At 36.6% G+C, this 25,338-nt stretch overlaps 4 protein-coding genes and 2 pseudogenes across 4 annotated transcripts in view; 4 read left to right on the top strand and 2 right to left on the bottom strand.

Annotated features, from left to right (window-relative positions):
- LOC122346577 (phospholipid-transporting ATPase VA-like) overlaps positions 1–25,338 on the top strand; it is a 248,915-nt gene that overhangs the window by 168,672 nt on the left and 54,905 nt on the right.
- On the top strand, positions 344–6,459 carry LOC122346586 (transmembrane prolyl 4-hydroxylase-like). Its single transcript, XM_043241308.1, has 10 exons — positions 344–681; positions 926–1,307; positions 1,400–1,481; positions 2,228–2,418; positions 2,560–2,656; positions 2,823–2,984; positions 3,132–3,315; positions 3,477–3,567; positions 3,688–3,811; positions 4,803–6,459. Exons 2-10 carry the CDS (start codon positions 951–953, stop codon positions 5,021–5,023), a joined length of 1,509 nt encoding a protein of 502 aa, XP_043097243.1. The 5' UTR covers positions 344–681; positions 926–950; the 3' UTR covers positions 5,024–6,459.
- On the bottom strand, positions 6,470–12,306 carry LOC122346579 (annotated as a pseudogene).
- On the top strand, positions 13,567–16,725 carry LOC122346580 (kelch repeat and BTB domain-containing protein 12-like). The gene is given in 7 exon segments (XM_043241305.1): positions 13,567–13,699; positions 13,946–14,651; positions 14,654–15,101; positions 15,271–15,541; positions 15,759–15,909; positions 16,231–16,428; positions 16,556–16,725. Coding segments are annotated over 6 exon segments (1,869 nt in total). The 5' UTR covers positions 13,567–13,699; positions 13,946–14,020.
- On the bottom strand, positions 17,487–19,877 carry LOC122346582 (interactor of HORMAD1 protein 1-like). Its single transcript, XM_043241306.1, has 7 exons — positions 19,822–19,877; positions 19,534–19,690; positions 19,217–19,368; positions 19,040–19,088; positions 18,846–18,933; positions 18,565–18,662; positions 17,487–18,448 (listed from the first exon to the last, which is right to left on the bottom strand). Exons 1-7 carry the CDS (start codon positions 19,875–19,877, stop codon positions 17,492–17,494), a joined length of 1,557 nt encoding a protein of 518 aa, XP_043097241.1. The 3' UTR covers positions 17,487–17,491.
- LOC122346584 lies at positions 21,100–24,899 on the top strand (annotated as a pseudogene).

The raw sequence follows: 25,338 nt of genomic DNA on the forward strand, positions 1-25,338 counted from the left end.
GCGCATTCAACCAAACCAAGTTTATGAAATAAAATGCCACACTATCAATTTGTAAAACATTTCTAATATTTTGAAACATTCTGCTATTCGACTAATTTTCATTTCACCTTATTAATCAAAAACAGTGTTCACTCCAAATCACTAGTTTATTAATTTGTTGCAAATCATTCCGATACATCAACGGATTGTTCTGGACTGCGTTTTCCAAAAGTATCAGAAGGACTATTAAGGCTTACGATGGTTTTGGAAAACGCAGCCCAGATCATGTGTGGCCCCTGCACCTGTTCAGTCGACTCCCTAAAAGATTCGATTCCAAAGAACGGCTCATTAGAGAATCGGACGTCGCTTCAAGTAGGAGACGAACAAGTGCGTTGGAGATGCGGCAGTTGTCAGGGGAATGGCGTCCCTCGAAAGTATAGTCAGCTGCGGATTCACTTCGAGATGTACAACTAAGGAAGCTGGCAGATAAATTCTAATCATTACATGCACTGCTAAAAAAAACTCTTCGCAAGGATTTTAAAGAGAATGAATTTCAAAATGGTGCGTTGGCGCAACCGCCCGCAGGATACCAGAAGCTGCGCAGTTGCTATAATCACGCGTCTCGATGTAAACAAGAGAGGGAATGTTGACAACTGGAAGTGCTGAGTAAGCCAGAGAGTGTCATGCTACCACAAGCCGGAGGTACGCTTATACTGACTAAATAAAATGTCTTTATACGCGGTGTCAATGCGCGTCTGTAATCGAGCATATCTGTTTGTGTAGTTAATAAGCTTTTTACAATAGTAGCCTTCTTAGCAGGTTAGCCAGTCAGCTCCATTTCTGGTGACGTCTGTTGTAATGCGGGGTTTTCTATCTGTAAAATACTAGCTATGCTTGTGTCGTAATATTATTTTGAAAATAGATTTAAACGGTGTATTTTAAACAGATCGATAAAAACCTCGTCTGCCAAAATGATGGAAGCCCAGGACATTATTGAGGAGGATGACACCGCAGCATCAGCACCATCATCATCATCAGCGCCGCCACCGCGAGCTCTGCCCCGTCAGCGCGTTTCTCTGCAGAAGAGCAGCGTGTGTTCTCGCTCCTACTTTATGGTGGTGATGGTTTTTTTCCACGTTTATATAATCAATGTCATTGCACTTCTGCTCTACGTTCATTACAATAACGGATCTAACGCGATAACGGCAAACCGGGATTTTACAAGGAGAGATAACAGTCATAAAGTTACCGGAGCATCTGACCCGCAGCCCCCTGCAGACTCGGGCTTCCCTCGAAATATGTATCTTCCTCGCATTGAAGGAATACGGGTAAAGAGTAGGCTATAAGATGGTTTGGAGCTCAGTGAGTGCTGTAATGTTCTTTGGTCTTCCAAAAACTACAAAGTCTTTTTAATTTTTAGGTGGGCCATGTCCAGAAAGTGTCACTGGTGCCAGGGAAAGTCCATGAGATGAAGACACTCAGTCTAAAGCCCCTTCTGTTTGGTAAAGACATGTTGCTAGACAGGAATAGTTCACCCAAAAATTAAAAACATTGTTTATGTTGTTCATGACCCATATGATTTTCTTTTTGTGAAACACACAAAGGTGGTATTTAGAAAATGGTCCATAGTTTTTTTGTTGTAGTCAATAGTTATATTTATCCATAGTTACCCTTAACTAGACAATTGTAAAGTTTTAACAATTATTTAAAGAGAAAAGTAATATTCAAACGGTTATAACAACAACAGCAGAAAGAGGCTTTATCTTTGTAATGGAATCTTTTTCAGAATGTTGTTTCCAGCTGATGATGAATTATATAAACATTTACAGCCAATCAGAATAGAAAATAGCTTGAGCATTTAAAACAGGGCTTAACAACAAATGCATGCTTATAATAAACAAAATGTACATCATCCAATTGGTGTGGATGCTATTGTTCTTAGTGTGAAAGTACCTTAATAATGTTTATAATGTTCTAAGACCAGTCATTTGCCCACAATTTAAATTAAAATAATGCACTAATTTCATTAATAAAAGTGTTTCATTAATGATTCCCAGTATGCTCAAACATGAATGAAAAAAAAGATGGGATAGTATCTTTGAGGTCATTTCTATTTTTGGGTGATCTGTAGAAATGAAAACTAAAGTTTCCTTGTTGAGACATGCATTGTAAGTGTTTTTGTGTGTGTTGATTTCTTTATCTACACGAAACATAATTGTGACTGTATTTGTGTGTATGTTTGCTGCAGAGATCCCTGGGTTTCTGTCAGAGGAGGAGTGTGGTGTAGTTGTGCGTCTGGCTCAGCTGAAGGGTTTGATGGAGAGTCAGGTTATGGTCCCTGAAGGTCAAGAGGAACTTAATCAGCAGCTTAACCTCAGTCCTGAGGAAATCTTCAATTTCCTTGACCTCAATCAAGATGGCCAGCTGCAACCGCATGAGGTCTGTTGGCAGTCATCAATGTCTGTTTAGTAATGCTAAGAAAATATAATGTTTGAATATATCTTGTGTTTATCTCTGTTTGTGTTTGTTCATTTGCTTTATCTGTAATCTGTAACTTGATTGCCATATTTTCTGGTGTAGATTTTGACACATTCTCGAGTGAGAGATGGAATCTGGTTAACTTCTGAAAACCTTAAGGAAATCTATGATGGCCTAAAGGTTGATCAGGATGGAGATGGTAAAGACTGAAGCTGGAGATCTTATTGCAGCTTAACTGCATATATCCGATAAGAGGACACTCAGAATATACAAATATCATAGATTGCCAAATACTTGCTAAGTTTGAGTTCTCATATGTATGTTTTGAGCATGTGTTTGAGCATTACATGTCTCTTTTGACGCAGGTCTTTTAAATTTAGAGGAGTTTAGGCATCTGAAAAGTGATGCCTTTCAGCGTTTTTTGCTTCAGCGTGGGGTGGAGAGGAGTCAGCTGGTGAGGAACAGCAGACACACCTGGCTCTACCAGGGTCAGGGAGCACATCAGGTTCTTCAGGACCTCCGCAAAGGTGTCCACCAGTTTCCTTACTTGCTCTCCTATTGCTCACCCATCAAGTGTGCTGACATACAGCTTTTCAAAATGTGCTTTCTTCATGTATCTCCTCCCATCAATCCTTCCGTGTTGATAATAAAGCTATATCTCTGCCTTCCAAGAGTCACTCGTTTAACGCGACTACCATCCTCACTGGTGGAGTTAAGTGAACCTCTACAAGTGGTGCGTTATGAGCAGGGTGGCCATTACCACGCTCATCATGACAGTGGGCCAGTGTACCCTGAAACAGCTTGCACACACACTCGCCTCGCTGCCAATACCACCTCCCCATTCCAGACGTCCTGCAGGTAAGACAAAGAGATTAACATTTTATATGTAATCATATAACGTTGTAAAATAAAATATAAATTTGTATAAAACAACAGCATGATTTTGAATGTGATTATTTATATTATTTATGTGATTATTAAGTTTCCTCCCCCTTGTTTTTTTTGGGGGTTTTTTGCAGGTACATCACAGTTCTGTTTTACCTTAATAATGTAGAAGAAGGGGGCGAGACCACCTTTCCAGTGGCAGATAATAGGACTTACGAAGAAGCGGTGTGTCCTATTGAATAAAACATCTTTGCATGTGTAATTGTGACCAAATACAAGGATTTTGCACAATTGAAAGACATGCGACAGACAATAATTGGGTGCGTGTATCTGTGTGTTTTCTAGTCACTGATACAGAATGATGTGGATCTGTTGGACACCAGGAAACATTGTGATAAAGGCAACCTGAGAGTGAAGCCCATTAAGGGGACGGCAGTTTTCTGGTACAACTATCTATCTGATGGTAGAGGTAATGAATAGAACTTTTCAGCTCTTTTGCAATGCATTTTTTATTGTTAATAAAATCATTCAAAATTATTGTCAGTCATTGAAATAAGCACTAAAGTACTAAAACTATCAAAATATTTAATAATTAGTTAATAAAAAATGTCAGGAACACTAAACTTTAAACTAAAATAAAAGCTAATTACAAATTTGAATATACATATATATATATATATATATATATATATATATATATATATATATATATATATATATATATATATATATATATATGCAATAAAGCTAAGTGTAACCCCTAATGGTAGTGTGTAATATTAGTATATTGTTAGATTTCCTTGAATGCTATGTGCAAAATATCATGCTGTGGAATAAAAAATTTCTAAAAGGTGTTATTCAGCTTAACTGAATGATGAATTTGAAATAAATAATGTATTTGTACTGTACAATATATACAGTAGATTTCAGAAGTATGTGTTTTCTAATTTAATTTAATTTCATTACAATTTGTATTACTACCATGCTTCTTTTCTTCAATGAAAATTTTAAATGAAGTATTTATTTAGGAGTAACTCTACCCCAAAATGCAAATTTTGCCATTAATCATTAACCCCTATCTTATTACAAACCTGTAAAAGCTTTGTTCATCTTCGGAACACAATTTAAGATGTTTCGGATGTGACTGTTTCATTGACTGCCAAATAAGTAACACTGTCAAGGTTCAGAAAAGTATGAAAGACATCAAGGGAATAGTGAATCTGCCATCTGTCGTTTAGTCTGAATGTTATGAAGTGACAAGAATAATTTTTGTAAATATTTTGTAAACAACATGTGATTAATGGCACAATTTTAGGCTTGGAATAACCCTTTAAAGGGGTCAAATAATGTAATTTTAATAAATGTCACTTTAATGTAGTCTGACACTTTTTGCCCACTCTGAGAACTTACTGTATCTAGAAAATGTTCATAATCTTGTTGTGCTGTGCTGCCCTCTGTAGGTTGGGTTGGTGAACAGGACGAGTACTCTCTTCATGGTGGCTGTGTGGTGACACGTGGGACTAAGTGGGTTGCCAATAATTGGATCAATGTCGATCCAGACTACCAGCGGCAGGCACGCTACCAACAGTTCGTTTCTCAACAACAAGAGACGCAAGAGCAAGAAGAACTCATGTCAGAACTGAACTCAGACCAGCACATAGAAAGACACCAAGACCTATAAACACATACATATAAATCCAGGTACAACAATGCACATATTTACACATTCACTTCTGTGTTACAATCTATGTATAGTCATTCACTTCCTCCTTCACACACGCATTCAGGCACAGTTCATTGCCTCTGCATCACTCATACACCCTGAAGCACTGACCTCGTACCAACAAACAAAACAAACAAAAGCACCCCCTCCCCTTTGTACTTTATGTTTGGTTTGCTCTTCCCTAAATACAGTTGCACACTATAGAAATGTAGCCCTACCAACATTTCCTCATATTCAGAATTGAATGAGCTTTACTCAATCTCAGCGGTCCCAGTGTTGAGGCTGGAACTTTTGTTGGGTTGGATTCAGGGATAAACAGCCTGGGATTTATGCAATTGTGAAAGACAATGCTACTGTTCCTAATGTAGATATTTGATGGCATTATTATTTATTTTTTCATGGGAATGCAGCCATATTCAGCGACTTTGTTTACACACAGAAAGACACTCTACTGTACCTTCCAAAGGCCGTACACACCGCAGCTAAATGTTAATGCATCGATAGTAAATAGTGCATACGAGATTTGTGGCTCTTTACTCTATGTGTTTTAACTTGCGATTTCGGTGACATGTAGTAAATAAACTGCTGTCAGTAAGGGCTGCATGACTAATCGGAAAAAAAATCACGAACATGATTCATACATAAATGCGATCTTATTTTGAAATGGCGGCAACACATTCCATGTCCTGTCTGAAAGGCACATAATGTGGACGGTGCACAGATGATCAACACCACTAATCTCTACAATCATCTCAAGCGTCACCACAAAATAGGAGAGGTTCTTGAGTGCAAAATATTTTTGTTGAAAAATTTGAATCGTGTATGAAAATTATGATCTTAATTCCCATTGAGAAAAATCGTGATTCACATTTTAGCAAGAATTGTGCAGCCCGACTGTCAGTGTACAAGCAAACTTCACAATTGCTGGAGGATGTAGTGTGTACTGGCCAAAGAGTGTGGAAAAAATGTATGTTATTGCTTTCTACTGAAGTGACATTTACACTGACATCTAAATCACATAACACTTAAGGAAAGTTATCTGCAGGGACACAGTCAGCATTGACTAGTTATGTCAATGGACTACAGGTTAGTTTAATTGTAACTATTAAAAAATTATTAAGATTTTAACCTATGTAACATCTAGTCAGCCTCCATCTCTGCCAGGATGTTTCTTACACTTATTTCCTCTCAGATGTTCCTGAAAAGAAGCATGTAAAACTTGCACAATCTTGTATACTTTGTTTGGATTTAATTTATTTTGTAATGTTTTTTCTTTGTCAATTGCAGTGCATCCAAAGACTTGACTGAAGTTAACTTATTTTATTTATTTGTTGGATTGTTGTTAAAATGCACAGAATCACTTTTTGTCAAATAAATTAAACCAACCAATCATAGATTAGGGTGTAACATTGCATTTCTTTTTATTTTAACAATTGACATTTTGCAAACAAAGCCTCATAAAATGGTGTCTGCATAATTCACAAAAATAGTTATTTGTATGATTCACAAAATCCTTTACTAGTAAAAAAACATAATTAAACACAAACATATAAAATAAATTTAAAGGCCTGATTTACAATCAAATGAGAAAAATATAGGTAACAGACATGTATTATTAGTGTCAGAGCCAAATCCTATTTGGAGCTTCAAGAAGAGGTTTGGCTTTTTTATACAGCTTTAGTAAAATTGAAAGAGGTTGTAGAAGAAGAAGAAATCAGATAACGTCTATCATAGTCGGGTCCCACTCATATCCTAAAATGAGAAGTTTAATGTATATATAATGTATATAAATTAACGTATACTGTACATTCCACAATAATTCCATTTACTGTATACTGTATGAGAATGTAATATTAGTGAATACGCATATTGGTGAACCTACCAGCACATTCTCATAGTTCATCTCAGCTCCCGATGCTTGAGACAATACAGAACTGCATCATGCACAGTAGCAAAGACACGTCCTTCAGTGATTATATCAGAGAAGAAGCCACCACGTTCAAGCTGTTCCACCACCAGTGCTTGAGAGAAAACAAAGCATAGCTGAGATAGTTCCCAATCAATGTAGCATGTAGCATTCTAAAACAGTTCACTGTGGTACTCTTACCTTGACAGCCTGCCAAGTAGATGTCCACACCAATCTCGCCAAAATCGTGGAATATCTACAGTAAGAAATGGTGATGAGAGCTTGGTTGCAATGAACACTCACTTCTCTCGGCAGGACATTACTTACATTTGTTAACATCTTAATGGCAACCGTATCAATAAAGTTAGCCGTAGAGAAATCCAAGATGATGGAATGGATGTCCCAAGTCCATTTCCCAAGGGATCCCAGAGAAACCCTCTCTAGGTCCCGGCTTAAAGTGTCCTCGCTGCTGGAGTCCAGAGTGGTGGTGTCCCCATCATGTAGATCTGACACCGACCCCAGGGTGGCAGTGTCAGGATCAGTGCCCTTAAGGTACATCCAGGTGTGATGGCCATCAGATGTCTTCACTGTCTCGGGTATTACAAACACAGTACTGATTTCCCGCTCTCCAGCCAAGCTCTACCTCTCTGTGTATATCTCCATTTGTTTCCATCAACTGCCCCGCTTCCTCTTCCACTGAAAATATAACTTTCTTGGATCTCTGAGAGGCGTTCCTTAAAGCTATTTTCTGTAAAGAATGAAAGTGACAGTTCCCAGATTTGTCCACTTATCTATCCTGCAAACATTAGACCACATGATATGTTGCCTTTCTTGGTGCCTAAATAGCATCCGAATCATTATGGAATTATTATTTCATAAGTGGCTGTTTTGTAATGCTTATGGTTAGAACACACACTAACAGTTGAATTCAATTAAGTTTGCTGTTATCATGTTTTTAAATTGATGTGATGATAACAAATACAATATATTTCACTAAACCCATTTGAATGCATTATGCGTCTTTTCCAAAGGGTGAAGCTGCCTTATAATGATAAACAATAATAAACAATAATAAACAAAATTGGGTATATGGTCTCTGCAAGTAGCTCACTGTGTTTTTGAAACATAAAAGTAAAGGATTGGGTTAATATGATGAATATGTATAGCAATATTATATATTATATAATAACCATGAAAAGTGTTAGCAGGAGCATCTACCTGTCTTTTAGCCTCTCTTCGTGCTCTTCGCTCTGCTCTCGCTCTCTCTGCGTCTCTGCTTGGCCTCCTGCCTGCGCTTATACGTGAGCATTTTCCCAATGTCCAGGCCACTCTTTGTATAAACAATTGCAAAAGAAATGCATTAGCCAAAAATAATAGAGGTAGACAGTGGTTTTTCAACCTTCAAGTGTAGTTTCTTCAAAGGAAACAAACCACAAACCATTTTAAATAATGTAAAATAATAACAAATATATATATATATATATATATATATATATATATATATATATATATATATATATATATATATTATTATATTTGAAATTGTTATAGTTTAGTTGTGCTTGTTTTGTCTAATTATAAATGTCACAATTTAGATGGAATGCCTGACTGAAAGCTACTGCTATAAGACATTCAAGCGTACTGAAAATGCATACTTAATGGTTACAATGTCAAAATGAAAAATATTTACCTTTTTTTTAAGAGCCTCAAGATAAAGTTCAGCATTAGCAAAATACATGGTGGCAGAAGAACGAAATATGGTGATGCCTGGTACCTCCCTCACCTGCAAAACACAAAGCCCATTTGTAATAGATCTGCATAGATATACATTGACTACAAAAGGTCACATAGGGGTGATGAAGGCTAGTTTGCTTTTAAAACTGTCCTGGAATTTCAGCGGTAATTGAGTTTAAATAAATACAACTAATTATGTAATAAATGCAGAGTTCATTAAAACAGTGTGCACAGTTTATGTAAATCTCACCTCCTCGTGTGTTTCCATATCGAGATACAGCTCAGTGCCAGGGAGGTGTCCTAGCAGTGAGTAATTGGGCCTGAGAGAGAAAGTCATGCGATAAGGTCAGACATGATGCAGTAAGAGAATAGATGACAGTAGTGAGAAAGATTAGAAGTAGGGAAAGACTCCAACCGTTGAGTTCTGAAGATAACCGTCAGCAGAGCAAAACCCATGGAGGCACCCAGACCCATATCCAAATTAAAGAGCACAGTGGACACATATGTCACCAACCATATTAACTATAAACACAAAAACAGAGCACAGAATGAATAAGTGCACTAAAAAAACCAGCAGATATTATTAACAAATTAAATATTAGTGCTTAACTATGCAAAAGCCTGTTTTCTCTCTCTTTCTCTCTCTCTCTCCCTCTCTGTGTATATATATATAAACATTTTCAAATTTCAAACTTCAAGGCATGCAATCTGTCTTCTTGAATATAACTCTGCAGGACATGTTCAATATTTAATATCTATCTCAGTAAACACTTACCAGATCAATTTTACTACTACGCCACAGTGTGACTATGTCGTAGTACTGCTTGAACATTCCCTTCAGATTGACAAATACAATGGCAGCAAGAACTGCCTAGACAGACACACAAGGAATATAAATTGTAGTCACACTATTCATAATAAAATAATGAATTTAAATAAAGCACAATAATATTGGTAATCTGACTAACAGACCTCTTGTTGGCACTTACCTTGGGCAGCTCTTGAAAAAGTGAGCCTAACTTTAGTACTGTCACCAGTACTATAACACCAGACACTACTCCTGCGATCTAAAACAATACAATGTAATGAACAAACATAGATGTACAAATGCATGCATTCAGAGTTGCATTTAATAAGTGCATCTGTCTTGCCTGTGTCTTGCCTCCTGTGCTTTCTTGAATGAGACTCCGTGACATTGAAGAACAAACTGAAAAGCACTGGAAAAAACCTCCAACTGTATTACTGAGACCCAAAGCCACCAGCTCCTTCAATACAGTGAGAGAAACACAGAGGTCAGCAGCGCAGTCACATTATCTGTTTATCCATTTGTGTTATTCTGATTTCCCCACCTGGTTGCTCTCTACTTTGTAACCATGTTTGAGAGCGAAGGTTTTGCCCAAAGAAATAGAAATTGCATAACCAACAATGGCCATCGCAAAAGCGTCCAACACCACCTCTGAAAAGATATTGGCATTTGGAATGCTGGGACGCTGAAGTCTGAGGAAACACCACAGTAATGCATGCATAAAACATCATGGTCATAGAACAATTTTTTTTTATGATATATAAAAATATATATATAAAAAAAAAAATACTGGTGCTTGTCATGCCATTGCCTTCCCATTAAAAGAATACTTTTTATTAAAAACATTTTTAGAAAAAAAAAAACTCACCCACTTGGTATCTCACCAACGACTGATATCTTATAGGTTTCATTCAGCCGAGTGTAGAATGATATTACTGTAGCCACTACAATCTAGCATAAAAACATACAAACTTTATGAGCTAAGGGTAAAATTATGTTAATAATTCCCTTGTAGTGAATGAGGAGCCAGACTTAGCTATTAGGAAACATGATGAAGAGAGTTGAAATGCTGACTACACAGATTAATAACAGAGAGGGCAATAAGGACAGACACAGAGCTACTAAATAGTAAAGACTTCGTGAATCCTATTAAACAAGAGAAGTACAATTTATGCATAGAACTGAATCAAACAATGAAGAAGGAAAGCAGATGGTATTCTCACTGATTACGTACAGTGCAGAGCTCAACTGGAACAGGCACCAGTAGTTTTTTCCTGAGTGCAGTGTTAAGTTCTTTGGCAGTGATGAGAACCACAATGGACACAACACTGGCCAGCAGAGTTGGGAGATGAGTCTCTGGCAACAGCATAAACAAGTCTGCTAAAGTCTGCATATAGAAACTACAGTTAATTAAAGCTTATGTCTCTTTGCATTGGGGCATGCACATCTAATCCATGAGTTTGATTGTACTCACATAGACAATAGACAGCGGTCCAATGAAGCGCTTAGGTGAGACTCCAAGGATGTACTTTAACTGGGCTACTACAGCATGAGCAGAGGCAGCTGTGGTATAACCTCTGACCAAGGGCTCTGAGAGATACGTACCAACAAACCCAAACTGCACCAAGCCTAATACAACCTATGAGTGAGAATACGAGATTGTAATTTATTGAGACATTGTAATTCATGTTATCTAAATGAACCTCTGTATACAGTATAATGTTGTGGGTTATCATATACATTTTTGGGTAAGCAATGGCCTGTGTTTATGTTTGTGTGTGTGTGTGTGTGTGTGTGTGTTTATTACCTGAATAAGTCCTCCCAGAACAGTGGCAGCAGCAGCAACCTGCACTCTGTATGAGTCTCTAGATATGATATCCACCTCCTCTGTTACATTAGTGCCATTGTAAATAAGGAAATTTGAATCAGGGGCCAGTCTCTCTGTCACACTTCCAATCATAATACTGAGGATGGTAAAGGTGCCTATGCAAACACAAACACATAAATACAAATAAAAGCTTAATTAGCAAAAAAGTAAAACAAAAAATTATACACAAAACAATGCATTTTGACTAAACCAAATCATCTGAGGTTAGTAGGTTTCAGAAGTGTTCAAAGATAAATTATCTCACCTATAGATATGTGTCTGGAGGTCCCAAAAATAAAATAAATTAATGGAGGATAAAGGGATGTATAGAGTCCGAAAACTGGAGGCAACGAGGCGAGCAAACCATATGCCATTCCTAAAACACACAAACACAATGTTTTAATCAGCTATAAATAAAGATTACATTGTAGGGCATCCAAAGAATTATCTAACCTTGTGGAAGGTGCATGATGCCCACACTGATGCCAGAGATAAGGTCTGGCATGCCATAATCCCAGATAGAGTAACGGGGCAACCAGGACAGAACAGGCAAGAAACCAACTATGCTATGTTTCAGTCTGGGTGTAGAACAGCTGATATAGAAAGAAAGTAAAAATAAACATTGGAATTGGTGTCAGATGTTCTTTCAAACAAAAATTTCCTTTAATGGCTGTACCTGAGTGATTTCTTCAGCCGATGAGAGATAGGAGGGTAGATCTGGGAAGGGTCCATTCTCTGAGATCTCTCTTTCAGCCTCTGTTCATCTATAATCTCTCTCTGTACATTATAGTCTGCTTGTCCTGAGTCCATTTTCTCTATTTTGTACTATATAGCTGCTATATAGTCTTTGTCAGACAAAATTATATTGACCTCAGTCTTAATAAAACTTCATAAGACAATGTGCATGTCATCTGTGATTTACCTCTAAACCTGAGGGTTATTTAAAAGGGAACAAAATGGGCTTAGTTTGTATTAAAAAGAGGTTGTGCTTTCTAGCAATAATTAACTTAAGAACAAGTAATAGCATATAATAATTTAAATAGATATGTAGTTTGAGAAGAGATAAATTGCCAAAATAAGCAAACTAAAGTATTGCCAATTCAATATGCATGTTATTATAATAACATAATAAGAAAAAAATAAGAATTTTCAACTCATTAAACTGTCTTATTTTAGTGCAAATGCTGACTCAGACTTTCCTCTCTTGGTAATTAGTCGCTAGTTTTTTAAACGATGAACTGCAACGGAAACTTTATCTGTTCCAGAAGAATTTTCCATTATGTTGTGAGCATGTTAGGAATTGATGGCTTAAAATAAAGAGGATAGGAAGAGGGGTTTGACGTCATTAAATCTGTAACTTTGAAACACGTGAAGTGATCCTTAAAAGGGCTTAAAAAATGGGATTGGTTTGTACAAGGGGGTTAAAGGTTTAACGTCTCTCCTCTGGGGTTAATATATTAATTAATAATTGAGTAAACTAAAGTCTCTGTACCAAGTACACTTATGTTCCTATTTTTATATTAACGAGTAAAAATAAAATAAAAATATTTTGGAGTCTGAGTACTAAGAAAAAGTCTTTACATCACTATGGAATAAAAATGGCACATTGTAGAGTTCAAAGACAAATTCAAAGTCAAAAACAAAGCCAAACAAAACTTATTTTATTTAAAACTACATACGTGTCTATGTGTACATGTCTGCGTGTTTGTGTTTATTATTGTACAATTTTAAAAAATAACTTAAATTTTATAGTTCTGCTTTATCAATAATAGGATAATAATTGCATTCAGAAATATCTATAATTGCATCAAAAGTAATGATTAAAACCCTGTATTTAGGAATAAATGCTTATACACATAGGTCATAGATTGTGTAGTCACTTTAAGAGCATGATGGGGTGAAATTTGACCTCAGCTCTCATGCACTGAGGGCCTTTGCCCGATTTCATGCCAGAAATAGCAAAAAATACGCAATGCAAAGACACTAAGCAAAATAACTATATATTTATACACACACACACACACACACACACACACACACACACACACACACATAAACACCTTATAGACCCACTGCATATCAAGTAATGTTCAGTGTTCAACAGTACTTGTTGAATGTTTTTCATGTTGCCCCCCTTCGGTAGTTTGACAAATCGTGCTCTATAATTAGCACTGTTGCTTAGCTGGAATGGGCATGGAAGGTTGAGCATGCTCTCTCCCAGTGTTTACTGTTAGGCACAAGGCAGCCAGCGTGTTTGTGTCGAGTTTGGGTAATGGACGAATTGTTGCCTGAAGGCAGACACCACGGGAAGCCAGAGATCTGGTATGATTCACTGATGCATGTGCTAATATAATGCAATAGACTAAGCTTGTTGCGAATAATGTGACTGATACTGCCTTTTTTTTGATATGTCGAAGCATTGACCTGTTTAGCACTGACCTTAGAGCAAGATAAAATTATTGGTGCATCAAAATGAACTCAATATGATTCTGTGGACTTTCTGTTAAAGGGTGCACTTTTATGTTATTTAGCTGCATTGGATGATAATTTGTTTTTTTATCTCTTCAGATACAACATTTGAAGGACCTCCAGGATGTATTTAGGTTAATAGTAACACTAGTTTAAAAAAGAAAACAAAACAAAATGGATTTGAGAGCCAAGCACGGTTTGACGCTGTTGGAACAGCTAAATCGAATGCGGGATGCTGAGCAGTTAACAGATGTGGTTCTAGTCGCTGAAGGTGTTAGCTTCCCATGCCACCGTGCGGTGCTTTCTGCCTTCAGTCCCTACTTCCGTGTAATGTTCACCTGTGGCCTGCGAGAGTGTACCAACCGTCAGGTGGTGTTAAGAGACATGCCAGCCCCAAGCCTAGCCCTTCTGCTGGAATATATGTACAGCTCCAATCTTCCACTCACTGCAGCCAATGTGCAGGGAATCTCTGTTGCCGCATTTCTTCTACAGATGGATGATGTTTTCAGTCGTTGTCATATCTACATGATTGACAACATGGATGCTTCCAATTGCCTGGGCATTTATTATTATGCTCGTGATCTAGGGGCAGAAGAGTTGGCCGACCAGGCTCAGCACTATCTACGACAGCACTTCACTGAAGTGTGCCTTGGAGAGGAAGTGCTGGAGTTGGAGGCACACCAGTTAGGGGCTGTATTGGGCTCAGATGATCTCAATATTTCACGGGAAGAGAGCATTTTGGATGTGGTGATGCGCTGGGTGAATTACCGTCCAGGGGCTATAGGCTCAGAGGAAGAGAACCGGCCAGGCACCTTCCAGAGCTCTTGAAGAAGGTACGTCTTCCACTGGTGGGTGCAGATTACTTGAAGGGGACTTTAAAACGGAACACGGCTCTTCTAGCTGATGCCGAATGTCTTCAGATAATGGAGGAGGCAGTTGAAGCAGCGAGATTGGATTCAGATGCTCCACCTCGTCGACTGAAGCTGCGTTATGGCATGGAGACCACAGACCTCCTGCTCTGCATTGGTAATGATGGAGGAGGCATTCGCTCACGTTACGGAAGCTACACAGAGCGTAGCTTTTGTTATGCTCCCAAAACAGGACGGACACTTTTCATCACCTCTCCGAGATATGGTGATGCACTTGGATATGTCTTTGCTGGGGTAGTGACTGAGAGGAATGACATTATTGTTGCAGGAGAGCTGGGAGCAAGAAGGATGTCAAGACAGAAAGAAAGAAATGTCGAGATTTTCATGTGAGGCTTCAGCAGGAGAAAATGACAAAAATACTACATATGCTTTCAACATCAAATATATGCAGGCAAATCTGTTCATTAGAGTACCTAAATTCTATTGCATTATTACAAACAGTAAAAGTTATAGACAAATTATAGACAAGAATCTAATAGATGCTGTCTCTTTCAGGTACAACAAGGAAGCCCAAGGATCTTGGAAACACTTGAGCTCAGCAGAGTATCGTGATTCTTATGCTTTAGGCTCTTTGGGAGAAAACCTCTACCTGATTGGTGGTCAAATGAAGCTGAAAAACCAGTTCCTCATCACCAACAGTGTTGAGCGTTGGTGTCTACAGGGTGGACCATGGCGTAGCGCTGCCCCTCTGCCCATGCCACTGGCCTATCACAGCATAGTTCGGATGAAGGGCCGGCTGTATGTACTTGGAGGACGGACTCCACAGGTAATATACCAAAATAGTGCAAATTTGTCATCTTTATGGTTCAATCTGTAAATATTTGTATCAAGAAGATTCATAAGAATGTAACATTGATGGTGAAACTAAAAATAAATCACTGTAATCTGGAAAATAAAAACAAATGAGGATCATAGTAACTCTGTTTATTGCCTTCTCTCTTTCCCTCTAATGCACCTGTCCTGCCATGTCTTATGAATGGCAGTCGTACCGCACAGATGACGAGCCTGACCGTATGAGTAATCGTCTGCTTGAATACGACCCAGAAACCAACAAGTGGAGTGAACTGAGCCCTATGAAATATTCAAAATACCGTTGCAGTGCAGTCACACTCAATGGGGAAATCTATGTACTAGGTGAGAATGTTAACAGGATGAGTACAATGTGATAACATTTTATATAAAGGATCAGCTTTTATTATTGTGGGTTAATATTTCCATAGCGAGACCTGTGGATTACCTTAATCCCACTCAACACAAGAAGCTTTTGACAGTAGCTATCAATTCAATGGTTCACTCGCTTTCACTTAAACCATAATCTCACCTATGTGTGAGACCATGATGTCATTCTTTTACAGCATTGCTTGTTTCAATTTTACATTTGTTAATTCACCATAAGGGAAAAAAGTAATAAGAACATCATAGCCCATGAATGAATTTCAGTGTCTCCTCCTGTAGGTGGTATTGGGTGCGAAGGTGTGGATCGTGGCCAATCACGTCATTGCCTTAATGTAGTGGAGATCTACAACCCTGATGGTGATTTCTGGAGGGATGGTCCACCTTTACCATGGCCTCTTCTATCACTTCGCAGCAATGCATCAAATGCTGGGGTTGTTGATGGAAAACTTTATGTCTGCGGATACTACAAAGGAGCAGGTAAAATATGTATTGTAATATCAGTATCAGTTCATTTACTTCAGCCTTCAACCTGATGTTAAATTTTATACAAAATTTTATTCAAAACCCTTTACAACATTTAATTAAACACATACTCTTTTCCAAGATCGTCACGATACCATTACTAAAGACATCCTGCAGTTGGATCCCTGGGAAAATGTTTGGACTGTGGTAGCAAAGCAGGCTCTGATGCACGACAGTTATGATGTGTGCTTGGTGGCAAATCTGAATCCTCGTGGACTGATGCCCCCTCCTGCTGACTTGGTAGAGGAATGACAATACTATCTATCCAACAGTGATTTCTCATTGAAAAAAATCTATGCATTTTTTTCATTCACAAGACTAATGAAAACTATAGATATAGGGAGAGGAAGGCTTTCATAAATAGTTATGAAATTATTATCATTTACAATGCGGCAAGTGCATTAGTGATTATGTTTTACATTTTTGGATTTCATATATTACCAATAGCTGAAATTTTGAGATACTCTAATATCATTTACAGCTCAGATTAAGTAACACTCCAAGAAGCAGTGCTAAAATATGATGTTACTTTAATAGCAAAATATAAGTATTGCAATTGCACAATGTAACTTTAAGCAGTCAATGCAGTTTATTAAGTTAATTTGTAAAACTTAACCATGGCTAAATTTATGTCAAACAAAGTTTTAAAAATATTTTAAAAGTATTTTATATCTATTGATGTTACACTAAGTATTTGTCTAAAATGTGTGTAAGACCAAAAAACACAAATTTCTCGAATATGACATGCCTAAGGCATGAGAAAAACAGAACAAAATTCTTTCAGATATAGCAAAGTCTGTCTATTTGTCTTTATGCTTTTATAATCCATAGTTCAAAAAGAATCAACAAGGTAAAGCAACAGAAGAATAATGTGTATACAGCAAAGAAAGGTTTGCATGTTCACAGGCAATTTCAAGTTCTAACATTTAAAAAAAAAAATGAACATAGGATATACTCTAAATAATTTTGCACATGTAAGTATAATCAGAAGGAATGCAGGATGGAAGTATTCTGCATCTTATTCTGAGTCATTAGTGAAGTCAAAAAGCTGCCAGAGGCCGTCTTCTCCTTCTATGACACTAGCTTTTGGTTCAAAAACCCCATTTTCCACCATCAGTTGGGAGCTGTCTGTGTCCTCAGACCACAAACTGAAAGGGTTTAGTGGTTGTTCAGCTACACACGTACTGACTGGTGCTACAGTCGCCTGCTGCTGTAGTTTTAGGTGATCCCCTCCAACAGACTTGGTCATGTTCCAGTTGCCACAAAGGGAAGCCAAAGGTTCTCTGTCTTTTTGATCAAATTGAAGGTCTTCATTCTGCTGGCTGCCCTTTGAAAAACTTGCTTCTTTTTTTTTTACCGACTGTCTTTGGGGCAGAACCAGGGCTCTCTTTTTCCCCCTATAATTCAGTGGTTTTTGGCGCCTCTTAGGTATTTTTAGTGGTGGCATCGCATCAGTGACAAATCGGCTCTCTCTCAATTGCAGTGGTTTTTGAGGCTTCTGGTCTACATACTGTCCTCCATGGTCCTCTATGTTCTCGACTAATTGTGTGCCCCATAAACTCTGCAAAGCATTCAAGGAAACCTCCTCTGTGACTACTGTCTGCTGTCTTTCTTCAGGCAGAGCATGTGCATTTCTGTTTCGTGTCTTCTGTGTTGTAAGCGGACACTGGTTCTGCTCTGTTGCTTTTCCTGAATAAATGACAGGCCTGTTGCGTATCATCTTGCTCTCGTGTTCTTTTTCAGCTAATATGACACAGAACCTCTGTAATAAACTGGGTGATGTCTGAACCTCACTGTCAATCATTCTAGCAGAGCCAGGTCCTGTCATCGGCTTGTGAATAGAAATCAAATTGCTAAGCTGAGACAGAATTTTTCCCAGCATGCCCTGCTCTTTGCTCTGCTCTGCTTTCAGATGTTCCAGATCCTGTTGGAGGTTAAGCATGCCTGAGCTTAACTCTTCTGCAGCCAGACTGCACTATTATAAAAAATAAATGTGTCTTTATAAAATCTGACTTTAGCAACGCCATATAAAATACATTATTGAAAGCTTTGCATTGATTGTCTCTGTTATACAGTATGTGTAGTTCTTACCTTGGCATCCCTGTCTCCCATATCTATTTGTGTTCGGCTCTGCAGAGTCTCAAACTGATATGTTATACCTTCTTTCACACTGTTTAAATAACATTCAACTGCAATAGACAATGTAATATCATAGGTCATAAATAAATAAAATTTACAACATTTAAAATAATTTTTTCAAAATGTGTATCTTGTCAAAAAGTACATTTAATGATATGATATCTGTGGAATTCAGGTAAAAAACATCCACATATAGTTAAAAGAATAAATAAAACATAAGGAAAAAAACATACTTGTTTTTGAAAAAGTGTCCAATTTTTCCATTACAACTTTGGTTATGTCGTTACTTCCATCAATACGATTTAACAAAGTCTCTCTGGTCTAAAAGGGAAGAGGTAAGTCATTTATACTTTTAAAACCATGAAACTTCAATAAAAACATTCTAAATGTGATTAACACGCATTTGTGCCATCTGTACAATGCTTACATTTTCCAGAGATTCCTGCAGTTGTAGAATTCCATGAGTGAGAATTTCCCTAAAAAGGAAAAAGGTTATATTAAACAATACGTTTGGATAAACCAAAGCTATGTAAAACAAAATTGCAACAGGATAGAATAAAATAATAGTTTTTCATTGCACAAGAACTAAGAGCAGACTGATTACCTTTCATATTTTTCTTTGGCTTTTCTCTTCTCCTCCTCAAATTTGTCTAACATGCCAACATATTTGCTACTGGTGAAGTTTGAGATTTTGCCATCACCACCAAACAACAGCGGCTTAGAGCTATAGCTGCTGGACATCATAATTTCCTTCATCTGTAGAGGATTTACACAATTTGGAATTAATATGAAACTGAAAATGTTATACAATTTTACAGACTTGTTCACAACAACATGGCATTCATTTTAAATTTCGACAACAATCACGTTCATGTTCTTTTTTTTTACATTCTACAGACCAAATTAGCCTGAAATATTTACTTCCTGTGAGGTATGCTGAGAACCTTTGCTCTGTCCACTCATCTCCTGAGTAAACCCTTGTGAATTGTCAGGCCACATTTGAGAGCCCAAGAGAAACTGGGAGTCACTCAGGCTGGAGTAGTCACTGGTTCCAGGACCCTTACCAGTTTTTATCCCTCTATAACGAATAGACATAAACATAAATATAAACACTACATAATTAGGCCATATTTCAAGGTAATTGATTGGGTAAGTGTAAATAATAGTAAAAGTTAGCTGACAGAACAGAATTCAGTTATGAGAGGTTACCCAGACGTTGCAGGGATATTCAACATCTCCTTTATATTCCAGACATTGGGCTTCATATCCAGACTTTCAGTGTCAACACATTTATTTCCACTAGAAATAATAATCATGAAATCAAAAATACTGCAAAAGACTTAAAAAACGAGTTTTGTTTTCTAAACTATTCATTTCTCTGAGCGAACGTCAAATGTCAAAAACGACGGTTCGTGCTTGAGGTCTCCCGTCATTAAAGCGCAGCTAGTTTTCGTGACTGACTAAAGTTAGCGAGAAAACAACCGTTAGTTATTTTCAAACAAGTGATACTTACCAGAAATATGCTTGTTTGATATGCAATAATGATTCTGAGGAAACGCAAATATATTCTGGCGCGAGTTGATGCTGGCAGTTACAGTTACACGTGACACTTTTTAACAGACTACGCCGGAGCGGTTTTCCCGGGCTACGGAATTTAAATTGTTCGCACAGCCGGTAAATATTTATTTACCTCTAAAGTTCTCAATTATTTATAGGAAATGTCGATAGGTGGCGCTATTTAAATACGTATAATGTGAGCTGAAATATTGTAGTTTGTATCATGGTTTAAATTAATGAAATATGTTTTTTAATGTTTATTTTATTTTGTATGCAATTTTTGCATACATCTAATTCAGTTATTTATGAAATAATAATTTACACTGTATTTCAATGTGCACTGCAGTTTATTAAATCGCTTTTATAATGACATTATGATGCCTTTGTACAGTGTTCTCATCAAAGACTGTAGCTAAATATGCTAGTTATAAGTTTGCTGCTTTAAAAAGCTTAGTGTGGTGGTAGTCCACTGACTAGTCGATCAATCGCACTGCTTCAGCAACATCCTTTAACAATACGTGTTGTGGTTTATCATAAACCGAGTCGTTGTTGGTGGCTAATAAACTGTGTCCTAGCAACCAAAACCAAGAAAGCTTATTTCTTCATAATAAAAGTCATATAGTTTATAAAATGTAAAGCAGCTGACGCTGTCTCTCACGTATGTCGATTCATTTTATCACGCTATTGAGCAGAAACCACAATGATACATAAAATCTGTAATACTACAGTGATATGAACTTTCTCACTTTATTTCCTAAATAGAATTCACATCACAACCTGAACGTAAATTAATAATAAAAAATATGTCAAATAAACTACAACAATGAAAGACTTGTATTTTGGCAGTGCGGTTTATTTTATTGATCAGGAAGTGAAGTACCGTTGAGAACAGATTTGTGACACATTAAAACTTGCGCTTAACAGGTAAGCTCACGTGTTTATTATCATCAAATCTATATTATGCGGTCGGTGAACGAAACAGTAATGGCTTCTGTATTATCTATAGACTGTGTTGTATCATGGCATCCTAGTTATCTATAAGGCAAGCTAAAGTAATTAGCCTGCTGCTCAGTAAATGGACTGTTGAAGAACTTGTTTGGTGGGGTAGCTTGTTTTTCTTACAGTACAGTATGTCTTTATAATCGGTGGTAAAATGCCATTTAGAGAATATATACCCACCGATCGAGAAAATAAATCTGCATTACCAGTGTAGAATTAAACGTGGTAACAGTCGTGAGATGAATAGTTGTGCAGTGCTCAGAAAACCTTGATGGCTCACACTTGATATTTTGCTCCACCCTTACAGTTTGATTTAAATATATAAAATGACAAATTGAACAGAAAACGGCTTACCACCAACTGTGGCATTTTAGAACATAAACATAATGGGTTTCAAATCCATATTGACTCCGTCTAACCCACAGGAGTAATCTCATCATGAGTAGAGTCTACTACATCCTCAGTGCTGCTCTTTTGTGTTAGAAATTCCAGAGACCAAGGTATCTCTTGCTTTTCTCTTCAGGAATTGTTTTCACACAACATTCAGTATGTGTGAGCCATAATTATTGTGAATAAATTGTTTACTGTAATTCCGTGCTCTAAAACAGAATTAAAGATCTCTTCCAATCTTGATGTATTTTGGATCTGCGTATGTTTCAGGCACTGCTAGAAAACTCCAATGACTGTTGTGAAAGAATAAAGAGAATGAATGAAACCTGTGCGAATATTACACTCTGTGACTCTGGTATGTTTCTAAAGTAGTATAATTAACAAAATGTTTGCATTTGGTATAAATGATTCATTTTGTAACTTTGAATTCTTCTCTAGGGCTCCTTCCAGTTCAGGAAAACAGTACAACATTTTGTGTGTCCTGTGACTCAACGGAGCAGGGGAATTCAACTTTACTTAACAATAGTAAGCGCTGTGACATTAGAGAACATCTTTATATTTTAGAAGAATGTTTGTAATGTATTTTTTAACAAGTAAATCCACTTATACCTCTATCTTTCCTTATTAAAATGTTTAATAAATAGTTCACTTAAAAATGTTAATTTGCTGAAAATGTACTCACGTTCAGGCCATTCAAGATGTTGATTTATTTGTTTCTTCATCCAAACAAAATTTAGCATTACATCTATAGCCTCTGCAGTGAATGGGTGCCGTCAGAATGAGAGTCCAAAGAGCTAATAAAAACAACACAATAATCTGCTTCACATAACTTCAGCTCATCAATTAATATTTTGTGATGTGAAAAGCATTTTTGTAACAAAAAAATGTAAGATGTTTGTTGGCTGACTTTGTCTATTGTCTGACTTTTTTATTTATTTGTTTTTCAACTCTTCCTCTAGCAAAGACTAGTCACATTGTAGTACCTGTAATCACAGTGATTGGTAAGTTACTACCATTGTTTGGACAGCCCACTGAAAACAGATTTAAAATCTTTTTTGTTCTGTATTGATTTGCACTCAGGAATCTGATATTTTTTGCAATGTGTATGTAATGGCAGGTGGTCCAGGGATAGCAGCTTCTGTCCTTCTAGGAACTCTACTGATCAGCCTGGGCCTCATCCTCTCAGTTGCATCTTTCTTTTACCTTAAGCGTTCCAACCGCCTCCTGGTGTGTCTTCTACAGGCGCAATAAGGGTAAAAAAAACCCATAAATATGTAAATCATTTTTAGCTTTGGTTAATTTTCGTTTACTCCACTCTGTTGGCTATGTATGTATAATTATGATTATTATGTTTTGGAGCGTTTTTATTCAAGATGTGTTATAGGAGCGTTGCAAAATGATGTTATTTTATATTCCAGCTTTTATATTCCAACCAAGTGAAACGGTAAGATGTCTATAAATCATTTTTGTTTTCATTTAAACATTTTTGATGTTATGTAAACAAACGAAGCACTGTGTGGATGTACTAACTTGTTAATTTTTCTAACAAGGCTGTCATGATTCCTGAAGCTACATCTTCAGGTAGGAGAAATTTCAACTACTGTATAATGTGCATTTTTAAATTTTATGAAATTTTACCAAAGTGGTGGTGCGTTCTAATTCCAATTGTGCTAAATTCCAAAATATCTTTTTGGGAATATCTGGTTGTTAAAAAGTTTTACTTGCTCTGTTTAATATATACTGCAGGTTAAATGTGACCCTTCTGTTCTTACTCCTATATCTTTTAAATTATCTACAGTTCGCAAGCCAAGATATGTGAGGAGGGAAAGGCCATCAGCAACATCAGCATCCAGCAGTGCTACTGTGGCCACAGGGGCAGTAACCAAGGTGTACAATGTGTGACCAGCCTCCAAGGGCCAGCTATGAGCCCCCTTTTAAAACACTAGTCTGTCCTATAGCACTGTTTTCTTATAGGATTTCCTTTTTTGGTGAAATTTTCCTTTGTAGGCTACATGAAGAACGATATGTCTTGATGTAGACTTTATCTTGGAAACCTTTTCTTTTCACGGAAGCCAGTTATTTATTTCTATTTATATATTTTTCACATAATACGTTGTTCTTTTTTTTTTTTTTTTTTTTTTAAGAGACCAGGTGTTGCACTACTAGAGTATTTTTGATTGTTAAGCTATAATTCAGTGTAGTAAGTTGTTTTTTCAATGAATTTTGTAATGTTTATATTTATTACCAGTATTTTTGTGTAATATTGTACTTTTGAATCTTGTGACATTGAAACTAGGATCCCAAAAAAAGACTTTCGCGGTTAGTCATATTTGCACACAACCTACTCCTCAAACCTCATTAAAGAAAAAAAAAATAATACATAAACTGACAAATTTACCATTCAGTTAAAATTATTGTTTTGTACCTATATACACAAATTATATTTTTTCTATTAATTCTGCACCATTGCCACAAATTCCATTTGCACTTATTAATGCCATATACGTATGCTGCAAAATACCGTGTTAGCATTGAAAATACTCCTGACTTGGGTTGCAATGTTAATAGCATATTCATGTTCTACTAACAAGTGTATGAAATATCCTCCTGTTAACAATGCCACATTCCTCAATATATTTAACATAAAAGATTCTGGCTTGCACCAAAGGTTTTCCGAGGTAAATAATGATAAATTCAAATTGCTAGTTGCAAACTTGCTGTTAATACAAGTATAAGCAAAGTTGTGAAAAACTGTTGCCAAACATAGTTACCTACTATATTTATCCCATCTTTCCATTGTGTAAAACAAAGTGCCATTAAGTGAATGAAGACCTATAGTCACATTTTTGATTTTGTACATTTTATACTAAATTTGAATGTAAAATGATGAAAGATCTTTAGTAGACTGATCTTGTTTATTGGTTGGAAAACAAACAAACAAAAAGCTTGATATCGTTGTAGTGTTATGAACAGAGCGATACACTGGTATTTCTCAGTTGTTGTTTTTTTTCTTGATTTTGTAGTTGTTTATTGCAAATAGTGGCCTTTAAATTGCCATATCATCTCCTATGCCTATATATGTATTTATGGTTTTCTGTGTATTTGTTAGATTTTCTCATTTGTAATAATGGTTATGTTTATTTCAATGATTATGGTTTTTCTACACATTTTTACTTCATTTTAGGAAGGGTATGTGAACATTGTTTTGTGAAGTTTAAAATCCTTAGTATGCTGGATTAAGAAAAAGCTAGGAGTGTTTACTTAAGGTTGAAGGTAAATGATGTGCTTTTTGTTGGGATACATCAGTGATACTTATTCTTAAATATAACACTTCAATTCAATTTATTTCTCGTGTCATTTTTTGGCTGTTGTGCAGCAACCAGAAAGCATGTCAACAGATTTTGTATATGAATTATGTTTAGGTGGATGTTGATGAACTTCTTTCTTGGATGAACTCTTTGTTGATGTCCTAAGTATTGATCACATATTGAATGATATTTGATGAAGATTTCAGTGTTTACAGAAATAAAAGATATTTTGATTTATGAGAAACAATTTACTTGTAGTTTTAATTATAAAAACTTTACATCGTATCATTGCGAAATGTGAACAGTCCAGGTGGTGACTGGGGTTGATCATTAAAGACGCATTTACAATATAGAGCTTCTGGGAAGTGGCAGAGTAAGGCTGGGCATGGTAGTTATAAAACTCTTTTGTAGCATTTTAATTGCCGGCAAGTATTTTCATTGTGTTATCTGTAGAATAATTATTAAATTGGTG

The sequence above is a fragment of the Puntigrus tetrazona genome, chromosome 6, assembly GCF_018831695.1.
Source record: "Puntigrus tetrazona isolate hp1 chromosome 6, ASM1883169v1, whole genome shotgun sequence".
NCBI lineage: Eukaryota > Metazoa > Chordata > Actinopteri > Cypriniformes > Cyprinidae > Puntigrus > Puntigrus tetrazona.